The sequence below is a fragment of the Camelus dromedarius genome, chromosome 12 (assembly GCF_036321535.1).
Source record: "Camelus dromedarius isolate mCamDro1 chromosome 12, mCamDro1.pat, whole genome shotgun sequence".
NCBI classification, from domain to species: Eukaryota; Metazoa; Chordata; class Mammalia; order Artiodactyla; family Camelidae; genus Camelus; species Camelus dromedarius.
In genome coordinates, this window is record NC_087447.1 from 51,166,514 (window position 1) to 51,187,390 (window position 20,877).

A 20,877-nucleotide genomic window follows, 5' to 3' on the forward strand; every position below is an offset into this window, starting at 1 on the left:
CAGGAAATGAGGCCTTCCTGAATACACTGCATTAGCCACCCTAATGGACTCCCTTCTCATTCATAGTTTTGTAACCACAAAGCAGGCACATAGTGAAGTCAAGTTTGTTCCCTGTGGCCAGTTTCTCCTACATGCAGCCTTCAGGCCTTCCAGGAACCACTCAGCACCAGCCTGTCTCCCATCAAGGCCTGTGAGGCCCCAGAGGCCAGAAAAATGACAAGAGGTCCTAGTGTCTAACCTTAGCTCTGCTGTGGCCTTGTGGCCCAGAAAGTACCAGTTTAGGTTTTAGAATCAAGATTTAATTCAGTCTTTGCTAACTGCTGGTAACACATTGTTGCAAAAGTTACTTAAACTCCCAAGTTTCAAATTCCTCATCAGTAAAAAGGAAATAATATTACCTACTTTGTAGAGTTCTTTTTAGAATTGGTATAACCTCCCCTTTTCTATCTCTGCCTCCGATACACCATATTTAAAATTGGCAGAATGATACCATCTTTCCTTCTTCACCATTATTTCAACACCAGTTCTTGTCAGCACTACAAGTTTTATACATACACAATGGAAAGGATGGTTTCTTATATTTGTATATATGATTATAATGTCTGAATCTTTCACATAGTTCATAGCACAAGGTGTAACATAAAGGAAATGTTCAGTAAACATTTTGTGGAATAAATAAATATGTACAAATAAAATTAATATATATCGTAGTTTATGATGTATGCCACATGTGTGGCTTTACTCAACACTTTTTTGAGGTATATGCTATCATGCATATTTTATAAGTAAATAAATTTCAGGCTCAGGAGGTCAAACAACTTGCCCAAGGTAATATAAGTAGCTAAAGGTAAGCATCTAGGTTACTGGATTCTCACCTAAGAACAATTAATAAATCCTTAACTACAATGATAATTTTTTTAAGTTGACTTACTCTTGATGGGGCCTCAATATTCAGCTTAGAAACTCATAAAACCCTGACCAGAGCACAGTGAGATATGTGCTTTCCATAGTAACCATAACTTCTCTGGTATACCATGGGGTTTCAACCACCAAACATAGATAAGCAGGTCCTAGTAGCCTCCCTCAGAGGAGCCCAACTCTGTTTTCATTGGAACAGGAGGTGCCTTGCTTAAGCTGTGAGCGCAGCACTCTTTGAACTAAGAACTCCCTCAGGCAACTCCCATCCACCTGACAACATTCTTGCTCTGCAACCAAAGAGAACAATGCAAAGAAACCTCAAGTACTCTGTACTCCCTTCATGGCTTCCTTCTGCTAAAAATAGGATTTTGGGTCATCAGATCTTAGTAGTAAGATCAGAGTTCTCCCAGCTTATAAAATGTGAGAGATAAAGAGATGCCTCCAAATAAGGACTTCAGTGTCTCCTGGAATCCTGGCCACAGAGTAATGGAAGGACCACTAAATTAGGAGTCAAGAGACGTGTTTAAATCTCTTCCATATCAGATTTCTCTCTCAAGCACCAAACTTAACAAAAATAATTGTCCACCAAGCAGTTTCACAAGGAGGTCTCTCATGCAATATCCACCTTCTTCAAATGTATAACTCCTCCTTTTTCCTTTCTCCTTGACTAATATCACTCACTTGTGAATTATCCTCACATTCACCAAATTCTGCAAAATCTACTTAAGTACCTCTCAAATCCATCCACTTCTCCCCATTCATACTATGTTACCACCTAAGTCCAAACCATGAACTCCCTCCTACCTGGAATTACACAATAACCTGTTCCACTCTTATCTCCTCCAATCTGTACTGCACTTTGTAGTCACAGTGACTTTTTCCAAAATCTGTAAGTCTCATCATGTTAAAGAGCTCTAGTCTGCAATAGAAAGAAACTGGAAGTGTCCCTATTGAGCTAATAAAGTCTAAAACTTAACAAAAAATAAAAAGAAACAGTGGAACTGAAGGAGTAGTAGTTAGTGGTGGATACTTACTTCCTGTCCCGTGGCCACATCCATTGCAGTATACACAGTGCCCGAAGCACTGAACAACAGATAGGGAAGAGAAAATAAACAGGTGTTAGTGACATGTATCAAATGCAGCTCTATACACAATCTGGCAATGCAAGTGTTAATAACAATAGCAGCAGATATAATACTCCCCATTGCCTCCCCGAGTCTATTCTCACAAGAGGCAGTATGTAGTAAGAGAATACAGGCTCTAATGGCTAACAGGGTGAGGGAAGAAAGGAGGGATGGAGGGAGAAAGGCAGAGAAAGACTAGGAACAATACTAGGAAAGTCATCATGTCCATTCTAAATGATTACAAACCTCATTTTACACCTTTAACAATGAACCCCATGTATTTGTGAGTTATATGCAATAATATTTGAAATCTTATATGCCAATAATGTCAGATTTATATGATGTTATTGAAAGAAACTTAAAATTCCATGTACTGAAAAAATTTATTCTAGGCAAGCCTGTCATTATGCTTCCCCCTGAACTGACCTGACTTTAATTCAGGGGGAAAAGATCACTCTTAAGTTTGCCTTGAAGCCAGAAATTATGGTCACCAGCTTCCCAACTACCACTCTTTAGTTGGGATCCTAGCTACATGCCAGGAAATTTGAGATCATAAGATATGGACAAAGACTGGATTATTTTCATTGGCAGTTATTTCCCCATTGCCTGACCATCCTACCTCTAGCAACCTTTTGTGATAAAGCTGATGTCTACATTCTTATCCCCATCCTCCCCTATCCCACCACATGTCCCGTTCTTACAGGGCAAATACGCCCAGGCTTCGGGGGACTGGACACTTTGAGACTGTGCCTCCATGATTACAGGGGCCCAGAGAGCTACTCAGGCTCACTGATTAGGACTTGACTGTTTCTACCTCAAACAGATATATGATTAGACATATGAATTCCAGGTTTAAAAAAATTTTTCAGATCTTAAAGGGGAAAAAAGCTAGCAAAAATTATAATAGTACTAATTTATCATATTTGTGCAGCATTTATAGTTTTAAAATCATGGAATGTGGAAACATCAGCATAGGTGCTTAACAAATACTGCATTCTTCCCTTAGCACTAACAGACTTGTCAAATAAGCAAGGACAAAAACATTTTGTAAATGTTGCCTATTAATGGCCCTCACACACCTATGTAAAAAAATTTGTATGTATCAGAAATTTGAGAAGTGAAAGATACTGAATTCATAATCTTCTTCCTTAAATTTACGGATGAAGAAACTCAAATCCTGAGATAGGACCTGACTTGCCCACACTTGTCTGTGTATCTTTCTGCTACATTCTTAGTATCTCAATGTAATTAGCTAAAGGAAATACTATCCCAGATTACTCTACTTATGCTTTCATCAGTCTGAACTGGTGTATGTAGTTGAAAAAGCATTGAACTAGGAAAAAATGAGATCCACTCAAGTCCAGGGTTGTTTTGAGGATTAAATTAAATAATAGATGCAAATAACAGATGTAAGTTGTAGAATACTGTACAAATACAGCATTAGTATATTATGCAATATTTTATCTTATTTCAGAAGTTCTTGGATGAATAAGAAAGAAAACTAAAACAGAAAACTTCAATAACTTCATTAACAACAATGCTTTCATTAAAGTAACACTGTGAGTGTTCTATAAACCAGATACTTTTTTCATTTTTTAAAAAAATTTTAGCTAACTGGGTGTATCTGTAGAAATCTCATTATTTTTCTTTTTTATATAGAAGTGTAACTTACCTAAAGTAATCTGCACAAATCTCAAGCATACAACTTGATGAGTTTTCAATATGCATACACCTATGTGTTCATCACCACGATCACCCCCAAAGGTTCCCTGATGCCACCTCCCAACCAACATTCCGCTCCTAGATGCAACCATTATTCTGACTTATATTAGCATGTATTAGTTTTGCCTGTTGTTGAACTTCATATAAATAAAATCGTATGGTATCTGTTCTTTTATCTGGCTTCTTTTGCTCAAAATAATGGCCAAACATTTTTAAAACTTATCACAGTATATTATAATTTTTTGTTTGACTATCTCCTTCTGTAGACCTGGGGTCTCTGAAGGCAGACTGCCTGATTCATAGCTATATTCCTAGTGTCTAGCACCTAACAGGAATTCAATTAAGATTTGCTGGGATCAGTACATTTACAGCAGAATACAAGATTCAGAGAAGAAATCAAAGAGCAGAAGACACAAATTCTTGCATCCACCTAGAAAAACAGTCCCATTACACTAGCAGAAGAGTCTGCAGTTCTGAATCTTCCATTTCATATTAGTGCTAGTAGGTCTCAGCACCAGGTAAACAGGGTTAATATGGAAAAGTAGAGCTATAATTTTGGAAGCAGGTTTTGTGCTAAGAAAATAAATGGTTTTTTTCACTCTCACTGCAGGGATATTTTTAGAAATATGGTCAGCTGATGATACATCTGTCACATTAAGCATAATTCTGCCAAACCTGAAGTCAGCCTAACAAAACACCTCCAGATGGGTGAGGGGCAAGGTGGAGAAAGAAGAACAAGGTTTATAAAAGGCAAAACAAAAGCAAAATCATATATACTAGCACACACAATTTTAAGTCATTTCTCTAGGTAAAGAAATGCCCCTACTAACCCTTGTCCAATCTTCTCAAACCGTGTGTATTTCTTCTTCGGATCGCCCACACTCACTATGCTCCCTTTAAAAGAAACAGAGTCCATAAATCATTTTTTCCCAGATCAACATACAAAAGAGGCCCTATGTTTCCTCAAACTCTGAAATTAGCAAGGATTGAAGAACTACCTCAGTACCTGGAAGTCACACTAAGCAGATCCTTAGCTTTCTCCCTTAAGTTTCAATCAAATGTTTCACCTCCTTACAACTTTGATTCATAGTAATCTAATCCATTTCTAAATTCCTAAAAGTTACTCATTTGTTTTTAATTCCATATATTCAATAAACATTTACTCATTTTTACATGCTCACTTACTACATACCAAGCCCTATGTTGAGTGCAACAAATAGAGATAGATGAGACACAGTTAAGACACTCTCTGCTTTCAAGAAGCTCTAATCTCATGGAGAAGACGGACAATAAGCATAAAGTTTCATGAAAACATAACAATTGTTGTGATACAAAGACAGGCAAAAACATAGACTGGAAAGACTTCAGAAGGGAGGTGATATCTGGACAAATTTTTACAGGGTAAGTAGGAATTAGTCAGGAAGAGAAAATCAAGGGGTTACAGCAAAAAGTACTTCAAGTGCAAGGACAAAAAGGCATGAGAGAGTTCCCTGGATTTCACAAATAATGTGAAATGGAGATGGTGAAACTGAGGCTCACAGAAGGCAAGATATGTCCCCAGCAAACTGGTGTCAAGCTAAGGTTAGGAGTCTGGTTTTGCTCTCCCAGTTCCAAGTGCTTTACATTAACGAATTACTAGGATTTGGGTACTTCTACGTACATTAATTCATTTTATTTACAAATGAGACAGATAATAACCCCCATATTTAAAAGATGAGAAAAGGGGGGGGGGCAGGAAACAGTAGGAAATTGCCCAAGACCCAAGTCAGTGGCAGTGCTGTGGCTTCAACCCAAGGGTCCTTAACTCCCAGGCCAGTTTGCTTTCCACAGTTGTATGTTTTAAGTATTATTGTTTTAAAAAGAGATCTAATTTGATGAAAAAGACTAAATATAGGAGTAAACAGATGGCTAGGTAAGTGGCTTTTCTTATTTCATCATTTCATAAGGGCTCTGGGCAAGGGCAACTTTTAAAAGAGTGAATTTTTTTTTAAAAAGTCAAATAAGAATTATCAAGAAGAAATCAAGAGCTGCTAAGAATCAGAAACCTCAGCTTTAGAATACAAAGCCAGTGTGCAGACTTGGCCAAATCAATCACATCAAATCCTCTTTAGTAGTAGGTAAGTACAAAGAATAAATCAAAGGCCTTTTCAGACTCTTCCAAGCCCAGAGACCAACCCAGTCCTTCCTTTTCATCTGAACTTCTCTGCAGGTTACTAAAACACAGAAACAAGCTACCCTAATATACCCCACTTCTGGCCACTAAAGAAAGTAAAATGGAAGTTTCCACCTGAGAGCGAGAAACAGCATGTTCTGATTACAGGAGCACAAGCTGTGCTCCAACCCCAGCCCTGTCACTTTTTGGCTGTGTGAATCTGGGCACAGTGTTTAGCATCCCTAGCCTCAAATACCTTAACTGCAAAAAATGAGGATTATAATGTCTGTCTTCGCAGGGTTAAAATGAGGAATAAATGAAAAAAATCAAGAAAATGCTTTGTTTGTCATTTGACACATAGCACAGGCTCACAAATGTTAGTTTCCCTTCTCTCTTTCCTACAACCAAGGCAGATCTATCATCTGTAAATGGCAAACATCAATAACCAACATAGCATTCTCCCCCACCAGTATACACAAGGCCTCAGTCTTTCTCAATACAACATTCCAGACTACTCCCTAGGTAAAAACTATTCGTCATCTCCATAACCCATGCCTAGGGGTAAGTGATGGCCACAAAGTGGGCCATCCACACTCTCTCTCTTCACACTCCCATCCTACTGTGGCATCGAGTCAGGGCTAGTGAGACAGAAGTGGGTGCAGGGACAGGGTGAGGAGAAGTACAGTCTGTGGCTGAGATGTAAAGCATAACCAGCCAGCCACATACACCAAGGGTAAGACCAAGATCTCTACAGCAATAGAATTCCATCTTTGTGCCCAACCAGTCACATACCAGAAGGAAATTCAAAAAGCTACAAAGTGCTTACGCAATTTCTCCAAGATCTCCTCATCCGACATTTTAGGCTTCTTCTTCTGCTTCTCAGTGTTCCGGGTCAGAGCATCTGGCGGAGTGGTATTATTCTCAGCAGGCGAAATGGGAGACGTAGCCACATCTCGAGTTGGAGTAATAGGAAGTGGTTCAATCACAGACCGTGTGTACACCTGCATTATTGGTGCAAGAATTTGGCAAGGCCAGTCTCTCTTAGATGTGTGTGTTAGAACATCCACAGAAGAACAAATCCCAGTAGACTCATCCCTTCTTCTAGATCAAAATCTGTGTTCTTCCTCCTCTGTGCCCAGACTCTGAGGGTGGAATGGCCTTCCTTGCTCTCACTATACACAACAGGGGTTAGTGAGAGTCTGAGCACTGAAGATATTCAATACAAGTTAGATAAATCTCAACAGAAATCATTTAAAAGAGACCCAGTGCATTCCCTTCATCTGCAAAATTCTATCCTTTCCTAAGCTGAAATGAATATCCTGTATTCCCATAGTACTTTGCACAGCTAATACAACACTCAACATTATCTTCATTTGAGTTACTCCCTCCTTAAATCTTGAACCCTCACAGAGAAGAAACTACAATTGTTCTTCTTTAAGAGGCAGTAGGGTATAGTCATTTGGACCACAGACTCTGGAACCTGCCTGCCTAGACTTAAATCCCAACTTTTATTCTTACTATCTGTATGACTTTGGGCAGGTTACTTAACTTCTCTATGGTTTAGTTTCCTCATTTATAAAATGGTGATGTTAGTGATATCTATCTTATAGGGTTCTTGCAGTAATAGATTACTTAATGTGTGAAATGAGTAGCATCATACCCAGCAAATACAAAGCTTTTAAATTTTGGCTAATACTATTATATTTCCTATTCACTCACTTACTTAACAAACATTTACTGAGAATCTGTTCTTTGCCTCCCTGTAAAAATGCTGCTCCATCCTCTACTCTTGTGAAGGAAGTCTTAGAGAAAGATCTAACTGCAAGCCAGAAAGGGATAAATGTCAGAAGAAATGAGCAAACTATATACTAGTGAAGTTCAGAAGAAGTGATCTTAAGTTATATGGGCTTTCCCCTGGAGACATTTCACTTTTTTTTTCATAAAAATACCACCACAATTTTTTGGCTAGTCTATAAGCTGTATGAAGACAGGGAATGTGTGTCATTCACCCCTGAGCTCTTATATCTAACCAGTTGCCTAACAAAAGGCAAGTATACAGGTAAATGTTTGATGAGTCAATGAATAAATGGGATTCTTCAGCTGGATCTTAAAGGATGGATGGGATTTTAATAGGCGGCAATGGGTAAGAACTTTCCACGTAGAGGAAACATCAACAAATCAAGACATTAAGATCAGAGACTAGATTTTTTTCTTGACTACTCCAGCATAATGATTTCTTAATTTTCTATTCTTGTACCCGCAGACAAATTATACCCCTGGCACTTAAACCTGTACTTTCATGCCTTGACCTCCTTCTTCAGTTCTCCTGACATAGCTCCTTGAAGATACAAACCCTGCCTTCTCCCTCTCTAAAATTCTCCTTCTCTGGCTCCAGGGTCTGCTCACACAAAAAGGCCATTGTGCTAAGTGGAATAGAACCTGGACTTGGGATCAATTACCTGCTTTCAATCCTGGCTCTTTACTTACTAAGAGACTCTGGGTAGATCAATTTACCTTCATAAATCTCAGCTTCTTGTTCTATAAATTAACAATGTCTTTTTTAGAAAGGAATGCTATGAAGATTAACTTGAACTCATTTGTTCATTCAATACTTACTGACTTTCAAGACCTGCCAAGAACTATGTTAAGCACTGCAATATTTGTATATTTCCTCTACTTTTGAGTAATTCATGGCCTAGTGGGAAAACATTTTTAAATGAACATGCTTATAACCAAAAAAAGCCATACCAATGTGAGACACCTTGACAACTCTCCACCTGTGAAGCTCATTTTCCTTAAAGTGATTTTGTAACCCATAGAAAGGGTGATTTCACAGATTCGGCTTATAAATTCTCATCCTAAAAGGTCATGTAATCCCTTTGAATTTCCTCTGCAGCATCTTCCATAGTCAGTCAACAAACTTCTGCTTGAGTGCCTACACGAATTCTCTACTCCAGGGATTGTTTTTGTATTAGCACAGTTTAAGCCCTAGGTAATTCTTTCATTTTAAAAGAATCATTCTTGTCATAATTAAAAAGCCCAAACAAAAAACCACTCATAGACTATCACTTGCTGATAGGTGAGTGCTCAATAATTTTAAATCAAGTAAAAGGCAGATTGTGCAAAGCTGGGCAGAGGGACTGTGGCTATTCTGAGATGCAAGAACCTTAAAGGAAGTTGAATAAAAATCACTGTCAACATTCAGCATCAAAATGCAATCCTGATGTCCAGCATATTAATAGCACTAATGTTTTTATAAATTCTCTTGGGTCTTTCAGTATTATCACTGATGGACTAAGAAACGGAATACTGCACATTTAACAGAGAAGAAAAGATCTACAGCAGGCTAATTTGTTGCATCCCAGGAGACTAGAATAATTTATGTTAGTCTTGCGCTAAGTAACATTAATTCTGTATATCTTCCTGTCTGCGAAGAACAGGCTAAGTGAACTAGAGTTTAGTTGGTAGAAACACCAATTATCTAGGACACTTTGGGACTATCTGCAAACCAGTGATAAACAAATATATCACTTCTTGTCTTTAATCATACAGAAAGTACCTTTCAATCAAGGTGGTTTGGTGATCTCACCACCTCCAAAATCTAAGGACCCATACCAGAGTATTAAACCTCTAGGCCTCAGCACTCACCCCTCATTCCCCCTGCAAATTCTAACAAATCACAAAGCTGTCCACGTCCCCAAAGACTTACAGATTTTGTGTGCTCTGGGCGTGGAGCAATCACTGGAGGTGGTGTAGCGTCATCATCATCATCTTCATCTTCTGAAACTGGTGGCACTGCAGGGGTCTCAGACACCGTCTTCACATTCTGTACAATGCAGAAAAGCCAGATTTATCAGGTCCAGGTGACCTGGAACTGAAGCTACCGGGATCACCAATCCCCCAGAAGAAACTTTTCCTGATACACCTTCTGAAACTCACGTTAGCCTCCAAGCTCTCCACCTTTGTATAGCCAGTCTCAGGAACTCAGCCACCTCCCTTCTCCTCTCTGAGCTACCACTCTCCACTCAGCCCCTTAGGGACTTCTGTTTCCCACCCAAAGACTAACTGTGGATTAGGAAACCAGCTTACAGCTTCTCTACCTGTCTTCCCCAATCCAAATCCTGAAGACAAGCTCATAGTTCTTTCTTATTCTACGAACTTTATTCTCTGTGCTGAACAGGCAATAAAATACAAAATGCAGGGAGAGAATCAAAAGTCTGGAATTTTACAAAGTTTATCTCTGTAATTCCTTAGTCCTTTCTGTTATGGTAAATGGAAGTCCAGGCAGGCTTTGGCCTCTCCTTAAGCCTAGTGCACCCATTAGGTCATCAGGTGCCTCTGCCTCAAACTGAAGATACAGAACATCAAGAGACTCTCGTCTCAAAAGCACAATGACTTTCTCCCCAGACTAAACGCTATACATTTCACTAAGCGTTGGCTCTATTCTGGAATGAATCTTACCAGCACCACCAATTGAATCTGCTCTAATCTCAGCAATTTGATTTTCCCAAGCAAATTGTAATAAAGCCAAGAGTAGCAGGTTTTAGGGCAGGTCCAGGCAAAAATATCATACCATTACTGTTATAAATAGAGACAAAATAGCTCTAAAATATGATATTTCTGATAGAGATTAAATGATGACAATATAGGTTCAGTGAAGAAATAGGGATCTTTTAGTATATTGATATAATTCAGCAGTTTCAGATATTTTCAGAGTACCTACTCTGTGCTCAGGAAGATACTGTGATGGATCCTGTTGACATAACATACAAAATTGGAAAAGATGGCCCATGTCCTAAAGCAGATCACCATCTAATGCAGAAGACAGAGAGAGGAAGAATTCCCTTCCTGTCTGCTATTTGGGGTCTCTGCAGAGAAGAACATCAGCAGTCAGAATGACAGGGGACAAGTGAAGAAAGCTATCTAGTCCAATACTAGACTAGAGCTACTGTGTAGCACACTGGCCTTTACCACATTTGACATACTAGGGTAAGGAAAACTGGCAACCTCACAGATTCTAAAAGAACCTCTAGTGCAGGGTATAACTTAAAAACTGCTAGTGACAAGCATATGTAAGCAACTAGCTTTGGAGACCACAGGCAATGAAACTATCCTCTTGGTCTCAAGTTTCATCACTCAAGAAATGTGGAAGAAAAGGACTCGTACAATCTGAGGGGTGACCTGAAGTAACATTCAGTTCTAAAATCCAATAGAGGTTCTTTCCCTGTCAAAGCACATATTTTGATATTTCTCTGCTCTAATTTCTTTTCTCCCCACTATTCCACTCAGCAAAATTTAACTAGGAACCCAAAATGGAACTGAAGTTAACTCAGCTGCCTCTTCATCATCAGGTGGCCCTGACTACCCAATGTAGACCATAAGCACTAAGTTTGTTTACTCCCTGAAACTCTGTAGAAAAGATGATTTCATCACCTTCCTTAGCACCACATTCTGAGTGGTAGTATTAACAACTACCAGAATCAAGAAACACAGGTTTTTGTCCCAGATTTTACTTCTTATCCCCGTGTTTTCAGCAAGGCTATTCCACTCTAAGCCACAGTTCTCATCTATAAAATGGGGGTGATGACAGCAGCTCTCTGTCTCATAGGGCCACTGAGAGGAAGAAATAAAGTGAAGTAGGTATAAAAACACTTTGTAAATGGCAAGGAGCTAGAAAGATGTAAGAAATCAATTAAATTATCATTATGTCTAATAACCACAAACCACTTTTTAAAAAAGCCAATGACTTCAATTCATTCACTCATTGTGTATCAGACTCCATTATAGGCTCTGGGGTTACACTGAAGAACAAAACAGGTAAAGCACCTGGTCCTGTGGCTTACATTCTAGAAGAAGATACAGTTAAAATTAATCACCAGACTGCCAGGCAACAATAAGATAAATATATGAGACTTTAGATTGGTTGAGGGTGGGAAAATAGTACTTTAGATAGAGCAGTCATGGAAAGTCCTAGTAATGGCCCAAATGAAATGAGAGAAGAAACTATCTGACCCTCTGAGAAAAGAATATTCCTTGCAGATGGAAGAAGCACAATGACTCTAAGATGGGAACACACGTGGTTTGTTCCCAAAACCTCCAGGTGCCTACCTATGCTACTGAGAAGTGCCTATGATCTTAAAACTGCTGAACTTTGGGTAAAGTTTGTAGGAATCTCTGATGTTCTGGCTCAGGGTTGCTCCTATCCATCCCACCCCAGTTTCATCAGAGTAGGGGTTCTTCCAGGGAAAGGCAGGCTGTAACTACGTGGTCTAAGAAGGCTCACTTTCATTTGGAGTGGTGGGTAATGCCCAGGCCCAGTGGTGCATCAGTGGAAGTGACCTCCTAGAGGTGTTGGCAGAAGGCAACTGCTATTAGCCTGAGGTTACCAATCCTGGATAGGACAAATTCAGGCTAAGGCTGCTCAAAGGTATAGCGGATACTAGAGAGGCTCCAGACGAATCATACATGCGTGGCTCTGTGCATGTACATAAAAGCTTCAAAAGGGCCAAGCAAAAAGTAAAAGTTGGGACAGACCTGAAAGAGGTCTCAATAATTAACAGAACTAGAATGAAATTAGCAAGGATATTGATTTGAACAACTCTATCAGTTAACTCAACCTAACTGACATATATAGAACATTCCACCCAAGTTCTGCAGAACACACATTCTTTTTAACCATTTACGGATCATTCTTCAGGATAGAACATATACTGGGCCATAAAACACATCTCAATAAATTTGAATAATTGAAAACACAGAAAATGTATTCTTTAACCACAGTGGAATTAAATTAAGAGATCAACAACAAAAAGGAAATTTCTCCAAAGATGATTAAAAATAGCCAATAAGCACATAAAGAGATGCTCAACATCATTATGAGAAAATGCAAATCAAAACCACAATGAGGTACCACTTCACATCCACTAAGATGGCGACAATCCAAAGAGAGACAATAACAAACACGGGGGAAGATATGGATAAATTAGAAGCCTCCTAATGCTGATGGAAGTAAAAAAATAGTACAGCTACTGTGAAGCAGTCTGGCAGTTCCTCAAAAGGTTATACATAGAGTCACCATATGACTCAGCAATTCCACTCCTAGGTATATATATATATATATATTTAACAGAAATGAAAACACAGATCCAAACCAAAATTTGGACATGAATGTTCATATGAACATTATCCATAATAGCCAAAAAAAAAAAACCCATCAAGTGACGAATAGACTAAAAAACACAGTATATTAATACAACAGAATATTATTCAGACATAAGGAATGACGTGCTGACACATACTACAACATGGATGAACCTCACAAGCTTTACATTAAGTGAAAAAAAGCTAGACACAAAAGACTACATGTTTTATGAGTCCATTTATAGAAAATGTTTAGAAAAGGTAAATTTATACGGACAGAAAAAAGATCATTGGTTTCCTAGGGTTGGGCATGGGAGTTTGAATGAAGTATAAAAGGGTACAAGGGAACTTTTTGGAGTAGTGGGAATGTTCTAAAACTAGATTGTAGTGATAGGTACACAAGTCTACACATTTAATAAAATCACTGAATTGTACAGCTAGCATGGGTTAATTTTACAGTATGTAAATAATACCTCAATAATACGTCTTTTTGGGGGGGATAATACTGCTTTTTAAAAGTGAAATTTTTAAGTTATATGTAAAACCAGTTGACTCTCATTATATATTTTATATAATAAAGATATATAAGGAATTAAAAGTTAAAATTCCTCAGGAATACTTGATAAAGATGGCAGACTGAACATGGGCATCTGTTTCTTAAAATCTCACTGGAACTATAATGAAGGAATGGTCTTTTATAGGCATTAAACCCACAAGATTGGGGAGAATAGGAAAGAAGGCAAGATTAGCAAAGGAGGTAATGACAGACAGATGAGCAGTAACTGTCAAAGAGGCTGAATCCAAAACTGATGGGGGCTGGGTGAGGGGTGGGGAAAGTTGAAAACCTATCTATGTATCTGTGCTGCAAAATCAAGGCAAGAAAAATAGAGCAAATATTTTTTAAACGAATCAGTCCAGGAAGTCCAAAATCTAAATAACAGGAGTTCCAAAAAGAGAAAACAAAGAAAAGACCAGGGAAGAAATTGTCAATGAAATAATTCAAGCAACTTTCCTAAAACTAAAGGTTGAGTTTCCAGGTTGAAAGAGTCCACATAGCTCCTCACAAAATAAATAGGTGAATACTGGCATGTAAGTATGAAATTTCAAAGCAATAACGACAAAGATTATGCTGCAAGCTTCCCAAGTTAAAAAGAAATAAAAAAGGTCAGATACAAAGAAGCAGGAATAAAACAGCTTTGCACTTTAATAGTCAATGCTAAAAGCTAGATGACAAAAGTGGAATTTTTCCATATTCTAATGTAAATTTATCTCCAAACTAAAATTCTCTACTCAGCAATATATCAATCAAATGGTAGGGTAGAAGAAAGACATTCCATTTATGAGACATTCTGAGATGTTAAATATTTACTTCCCATTTACTTTCTCAAAGCTACTGGAAGATGGGCTCCACTAAACTGCAAAGGCAAACTAAAAATGAGGAAGGTATGGCATAGAGAAAATAGAAACTTCAACACAAAAATGTGAAGAAACTTCAAAGGAAGATCTCTAAAGTTGACTCTCCTAGTTGACTTTTTTATCTAATATTTGTGTAAAAATAAGTGAATATTCTTAGTTACCATCAACCCAGGAGGTAATTACTGTTACTATTTGGTATTTAGACTTTCCAAAGGTTATCTGTGGGTGGTAAACCTAGATCTTCACATATCTAAATATGTCTTTATGTTGACCTCATGTTGAATGTTAGTTTGACTAGGTATACAATTCTTAGTTCTAAATAATTTTCCTCGTAACTCTAAAGATACTGCTTCTTTGTCCACTATTGCTAATGAGGTACATTAGCTGTATATTGGCTTTGAAAGCCTTGAAGATCTTTCTCTTAATCCTTGGGTCTCTTTTCAGTTATCTGACTTGGTAACTGGCAGGCTATTTCATGAAGACTCATGCCTTTCCTGAGCTGAGAGACTTTTCTTCCATTATTCCTTTGATTATTTTTTTCTAGTCTAGTGCCTTAATTCTCTAATTCTTCCTGAATCTCCTTGACAAATCCTGTGTCCTTTTATTCTCGTATTTTCCATATGTTTTTATATTTTATATCATTAATCCACTCTTATGTGCATCTTTAATCATATTTTTAATTTCTAACAATTCTTTTTTACCCTCTGATTGCTCTAATTGCAGTGTATTTTTATGGATGCAACATCTATAGAACCTCTCTGAAGATACTAGATTTTTTTAAAATTCTCCTTTCTGAATTATCAATTTCCTCTGGGGCTGGTTTTATTTCTTTATCTTGGTCTTTCTCTTTAATGCTTTATTTCCCTCAGATTCTCGGCTGTCACTTTCATAAGTGAAAACCCAGATTAGTTCGTGTATATGATTAGCATGAGTTTCCTCTGCAGTTGTGTAAGTCCATTTCTCTGCTGTCCCCTCCTCTGAATGGGAGGCCTGATGCAATCTGTATGTGAATTATGCAGATGCGGTTACTGGCAAGCATCACTTGGTGTGTGTTGGTATGGAAGAGCATGTAGCGTAGAGATTCCTCTTCTTACAATTATCTAAAGCATAAAAAAAATTATCCTTGGGATGGAGAAATTAATGCATTTTCTTCCACTGCAGAGCTATTTTTCCTTTTTCCTCTATTCATGCCTGTCGTAAAGGTCTATAGTTAGCTCAGGTTCTGCTCTGCTCATCTCTCAGATCCCTATACCCACACCAGGCATTCTCCTCAAGTAGGAAGTTCACATTCATTAGAAAAGTATCTGGTTTAAGTTTAGAATAAAAAATTCCAGTACCTTTTGCTCACTGTAACATGGAGACTGCCCCTGCTGTTCCAAATACAGAATTTTAATTAATTTATTGTTGAAAATGATCCAGGACTCCCTCCTGCTTTTTATATATATTCTCTCAAACCACCTTCTCTGGAGCTACTCTTGTCTTCCTAGGATTTTTCTCTTCCATATACATTAAGCTGTGGTTTCTGCTGATCTGATCAATCTGATCTTATCTGCTTTCTATCTTTCATGAATCCCTGACAATGGTTCATTTATGTTCTGTTTTTGTTTTGGAGCACAATTTTGAATGTATTCTTTAAAACAACATTTCTGAAATTAAGAAATTCAGCATAGCAAGAGAGACAGACACACAAATACATCCAACTACAGTGACCCAACTTCCAAAAGAATCTTTCTAATATGGCAGTTTAGAGTAAAATACATCTCCAACTATATCATTTAAAATACATCCTATTAAAATACTTCCTTAGCTCAAGGATGAAATCCAAATTCTTTGACCTAACATGATGGATCCTTAACAACCTGGCTTTTGCTCATGCCACCTCACACAAGAAAGCACTGCCCTTTTCCCTGGCTGGTATCATTACTTGTGTTTACCTAATGCTGTATTATAAATTCTTGTTTACATGTTCTGATTGTTTACTAAAGTGTGAGATCAAGAGCAAATACCTTACAAGTTCTTGACTCTCTGGAATGCAGAGTCTATCACATAGTAGGTGTTCACTTGATAAATAAGAATTCAGGCACTAAAGTGCTATTCAATCTGAGAGCCAGATCTCAGACCAATGAGCCACAAATAAAAGAATTTTAGAACTAGAAGAAATCTAAAAGATCATGTTTACTAAGTGAACAAAATATTAGGGTCCAACAACCTTGTGCAAACTTCCTTGTACTACTAAACAGAATAAATCATTCTATCACATATGACACCCATTGTACATTATTCATGTACATCTCCTGCAGCCTTTATCCCTCTATTCTGTTAATTTTTTCTCAAGGGCTAAGATAGTGTATACCAATCACCAATATGTGGGCACAAAGTAGGTGCTAAGTAAATATTTATGGTCTGAATGAATAATTGAATGCTCAGGAAAACTGAATTTTGTATTGGTCTCTACTAGTAACTCATTGAAGGGTAAGGAGCAAGTCACTTAATCTGAGTCTCAATTTCTTAACCTGTGTTAAGACAACAATTCCATCCAATTATTTCATAAATCCAGTGGAATGATCTGTGGGAAACCAATAAGGATAACAATGCCATGTTACGAAAATACAAACTATAGATCTGCACCCTGCCTCATGTAAAACTAGTAAGGAAACAAAGAGGATTGAGCCACAGGGACAATATTCTCAATTGGGGGAGAAAATGTCCTTGACAGCCTGAGTGGTTTTAACTGTAGATACTAAACCAGTACAGGTTTTTACCAAGCAGGTGTTATCCCCTCTGCCATATGGCGTAAGCCCCAGGGCTCCTCATCCTCACTAACAAACAACAGACCTAAGGCTTTCCTGCAGTCTCCTTTATAAGACCTTTCTGCCTTCTTCTTTCTCAGCTTCCTGCCACAGTGGAAAGAATCTTGGCCTGGGACTCAGAAGACCCTAATCTGGTTCTCCCATAAGAGCAATTACGAGTCTTTAGGAAAGTCTGTTTCCTTACCTGCAAAGTGTGGAGGATAATACTTCTTCACAAGATAACCGTGAGGACTAATTATGCTAACACATATAAAATTATCAGCACAGTGCCTGGCACATATCAGCTACTCAATAAATAACAGCTGTTACTCCTCCTATAAAAGCATAAAGGCATTTGAGCCACAAGGCACAGCTCAGCTTTGTTCAGGCCCCTTCTTCAATAATTTACAGTTGAATAAGGGGGAGAAACTCCCAAAGAGCTTAACATTTGCAAATTCTTCCCCATCTTTTCATTACATCTCTTGCATTTGATGAAAGAATGTATCGGGAAAGTAATGCAGACTGGGAATCAGATATATTGTTATTAACCCTTCTCAATTTCAGTTTTACCATCTCAAAGATAATAAACCACCTCACTAAACTCTGGTGAAGATTAAAAGAGATAGTGAATAAGAAAGGACTTACTATGCTACAAGGTACTGGACATATGAACAGTTTTTATAATTGATAAGGGTATAAATGACTCAGAGTAAACCAATCCTCACTGCTGGAAGCATGATTCAAAGTATCTGGATGGTGACTCAGCATTGTGTTAAAATGTACAACTCCCCCACCGAAAATTCTTCAATAGCTTCTCATTACCTTTAAGATAAAGTAAAAACTCCTACATGATCTGACCTGCCTACACTCCTCATCACCCACCTCTAGTCCCTTCACACTTCACATTCCAATCATAACAAACCACTTGCAGTTCCCGTACAAGCACATCTCTTGAACCTCCTTGCCTTGGCATGTGCTATTTACTCTCTGTCTGGAACACCCTTGTCTCTTCTTAATTCTTCCCCAAGATAACTAACTCATTCAGCTCAGACTCTATCATCAAGAAACTGTCTTTTTATATCCAACCTTTCATTCAGTAAATGGTTACTTGTCAGATGCCATGGATCCAGCAATTAACCAGTCAGACATAGCCACTGGCCTCATGAAGTTTTAGCATGCTGTATTGTAACTGTGCCTTCACGTCGCTCACAAGACTGGGAGATTCTTAGGAGATGGGACAAGGTCTGTTCAACCCTATACTGCCACTTCTCCACACAGGACCTGGCATAGAGGAGGAGCTTTGTAAATTTTTTTTTAACATTTTTTATTGATTTATAATCATTTTACAATGTTGTGTCAAATTCCAGTGTTCCGCACAATTTTTCAGTCATACATGGACATATACACACTCATTGTCATATTTTTTTCTCTGTGAGCTACCATAATGTTTTGTGTATATTTCCCTGTGCTATACAGTATAATCTTGTTTATCTATTCTACAATTTTGAAATCCCAGTCTATCCCTTCCCACCCTCCGCCCCCTGGCAACCAAAAGTCTGCATTCTCTGTCTATGAGTCTATTTCTGTCCTGTATTTACACTTTGTTTTTGTTTGTTTGTTTGTTTGTTTTTTAGACATATTTCACAGAACTAGAACAAATCATAATAAAATTTATATGGAACCATCAAAGACCTAGAATTGCCAAAGCATTACTGAAGAGAAAGAAAGAGGCTGGAGGAATAACTCTCCCAGACTTCAGACAATACTATAGAGCTACAGTCATCAAGACAGCATGGTATTGGTACAAAAACAGACATATAGACCAATGGAACAGAATAGAGAGCCCAGAAATGAACCCACAAACTTTTGGTCAACTAATCTACGACAAAGGAGGCAAGAATATACAATGGAATAAAGACAGTCTCTTCAGCAAATGGTGTTGGGAAAACTGGACAGCAGCATGTAAAACAATGAAGCTAGAACACTCCCTTACACCATATACAAAAATCAACTCAAAATGGATCAAAGACTTAAACATAAGACAAGATACAATAAACCTCCTAGGAAAACATAGGCAAAACATTATCTGACATACATTTCAAAAATTTTCTCCTAGTAGAAATAAAAGCAAGAATAAACAAATGGGACCTAATGAAACTTCCTCTGCACAGCAAAGGAAACCATAAGTAAAACAAGAAGACAACCTACGGAATGGGAGAAAATTTTTGCAAGTGAAACCGACAAAGGCTTGATCTCCAGAATATATAAGCAGCTCATACGACTCAATAAGAAAAAAATAAACAACCCAATCCAAAAATGGGCAGAAGACCTAAACAAGCAATTCTCCAAGGAAGACATACAAATGATCAAAAAGCACATGAAAAAATGCTCAATATCACTAATTATCAGAGAAATGCAAATCAAAACTACAATGAGGTATCACCTCACACCAGTCAGAGATTTGTAAACTTTTGGTAAATCAATATGAAATGACAACCTTTGCACAAGAGACAACACCGGGTGTAAAGAATAGCAATATTCTATTAAATAAATAACATTTTGCTGGTTATAACACTTTCAAATACATCAACACCTCATCTCATAATCTGCTCTGGAAAACAGAATTTTTAAGTTATGAAGGGCAGAGGGAACTTCAAGGTCATCTAGTTTTACTTTCCAGCTAATTCATTAATGATTCCTAAACTTCCCTTCAAGTGACAGGGCATTCACTACAACATCAGAGGACAGAATGAATTGACCCTAAGTGAATAAAATCTGCTCCCTTCAAAATCAGTCCTAATTCTGGTTTTGTAGATCCTCCTAACAAAAATGAGAGAATTCTCTTCTAAATTCAGGTATTTGAAGATGTGTCCAGGTAAGGCAAAGCATATCACCCTCATTTTATTGATGAAAAAAACTGAATCTCAGAAAGAAAAACTGGATTTCCTAAGGCTCTAAGTCACAAATGAAAAGTGAAGCCTGGTAGCCAATTCTTCTGGTTCCAAGGTTAGGACTTCTAGATCATTAGTAAATTAAAGGTGGAAGGGATACCTACTGTTTATTAAGTCCAAGTCCTCTACTCTGAGGCCTGGGGTTGGGAGTGACCAAGATGAGTGTCTCCCAGCCCAGGCTCTGCATTTACCACACTGACTTGATCCCTAACCACCATACCTGCCCATATTAGAATAGAGGAAATAAAGACTTACCAAAGTGTTAGAAGAACTATAATCCTCAGCTGATTTATCTGCAAAAGAAAAAAGACAAGGGACTTAGTAAACAATTACAGTTAATCCTAACTTGAGAGGTAAGGAAGCCTGTTCAGTCAAGCACTTTCTAGGCTCAGAGAATAACATTAGCAGTGTTATTGGTACTATAGGTCTAACACCATGCTAAGCACATTATACACAATACCTCCTTGAATCCTCACTACAGCTTTGAGTACTACTATTATGTCTACTTTTATAGATTTAGAAACTGAGGTTCAGAGAAGTTAAGTAAACTGACCACAAACTACTTAACATATAGATTACTAGGAATGAAGATTTGAATCCTGATCTAATTCTAAATACTATGCTAGAACTATATCCACATCAACTATATCATCATCAGGGTTTAA

General features: G+C 37.9%; 1 protein-coding gene across 4 annotated transcripts in view; it reads right to left on the reverse strand.

The window, feature by feature from the left end:
• Positions 1 to 20,877, reverse strand: part of PAK1 (p21 (RAC1) activated kinase 1) — a 122,679-nt gene that overhangs the window by 19,199 nt on the left and 82,603 nt on the right. For all 4 annotated transcript variants that reach the window (XM_031460423.2, XM_031460421.2, XM_031460422.2 and 1 more), the window contains exons 5-9: positions 20,468 to 20,505; positions 9,626 to 9,742; positions 6,743 to 6,917; positions 4,595 to 4,658; positions 1,953 to 2,001 (exon numbers count right to left, since the gene is read on the reverse strand). In XM_031460423.2, the coding sequence (XP_031316283.1) occupies positions 1,953 to 2,001; positions 4,595 to 4,658; positions 6,743 to 6,917; positions 9,626 to 9,742; positions 20,468 to 20,505 (443 nt within the window). The remainder of the gene's footprint in view (positions 1 to 1,952; positions 2,002 to 4,594; positions 4,659 to 6,742; positions 6,918 to 9,625; positions 9,743 to 20,467; positions 20,506 to 20,877) is intronic.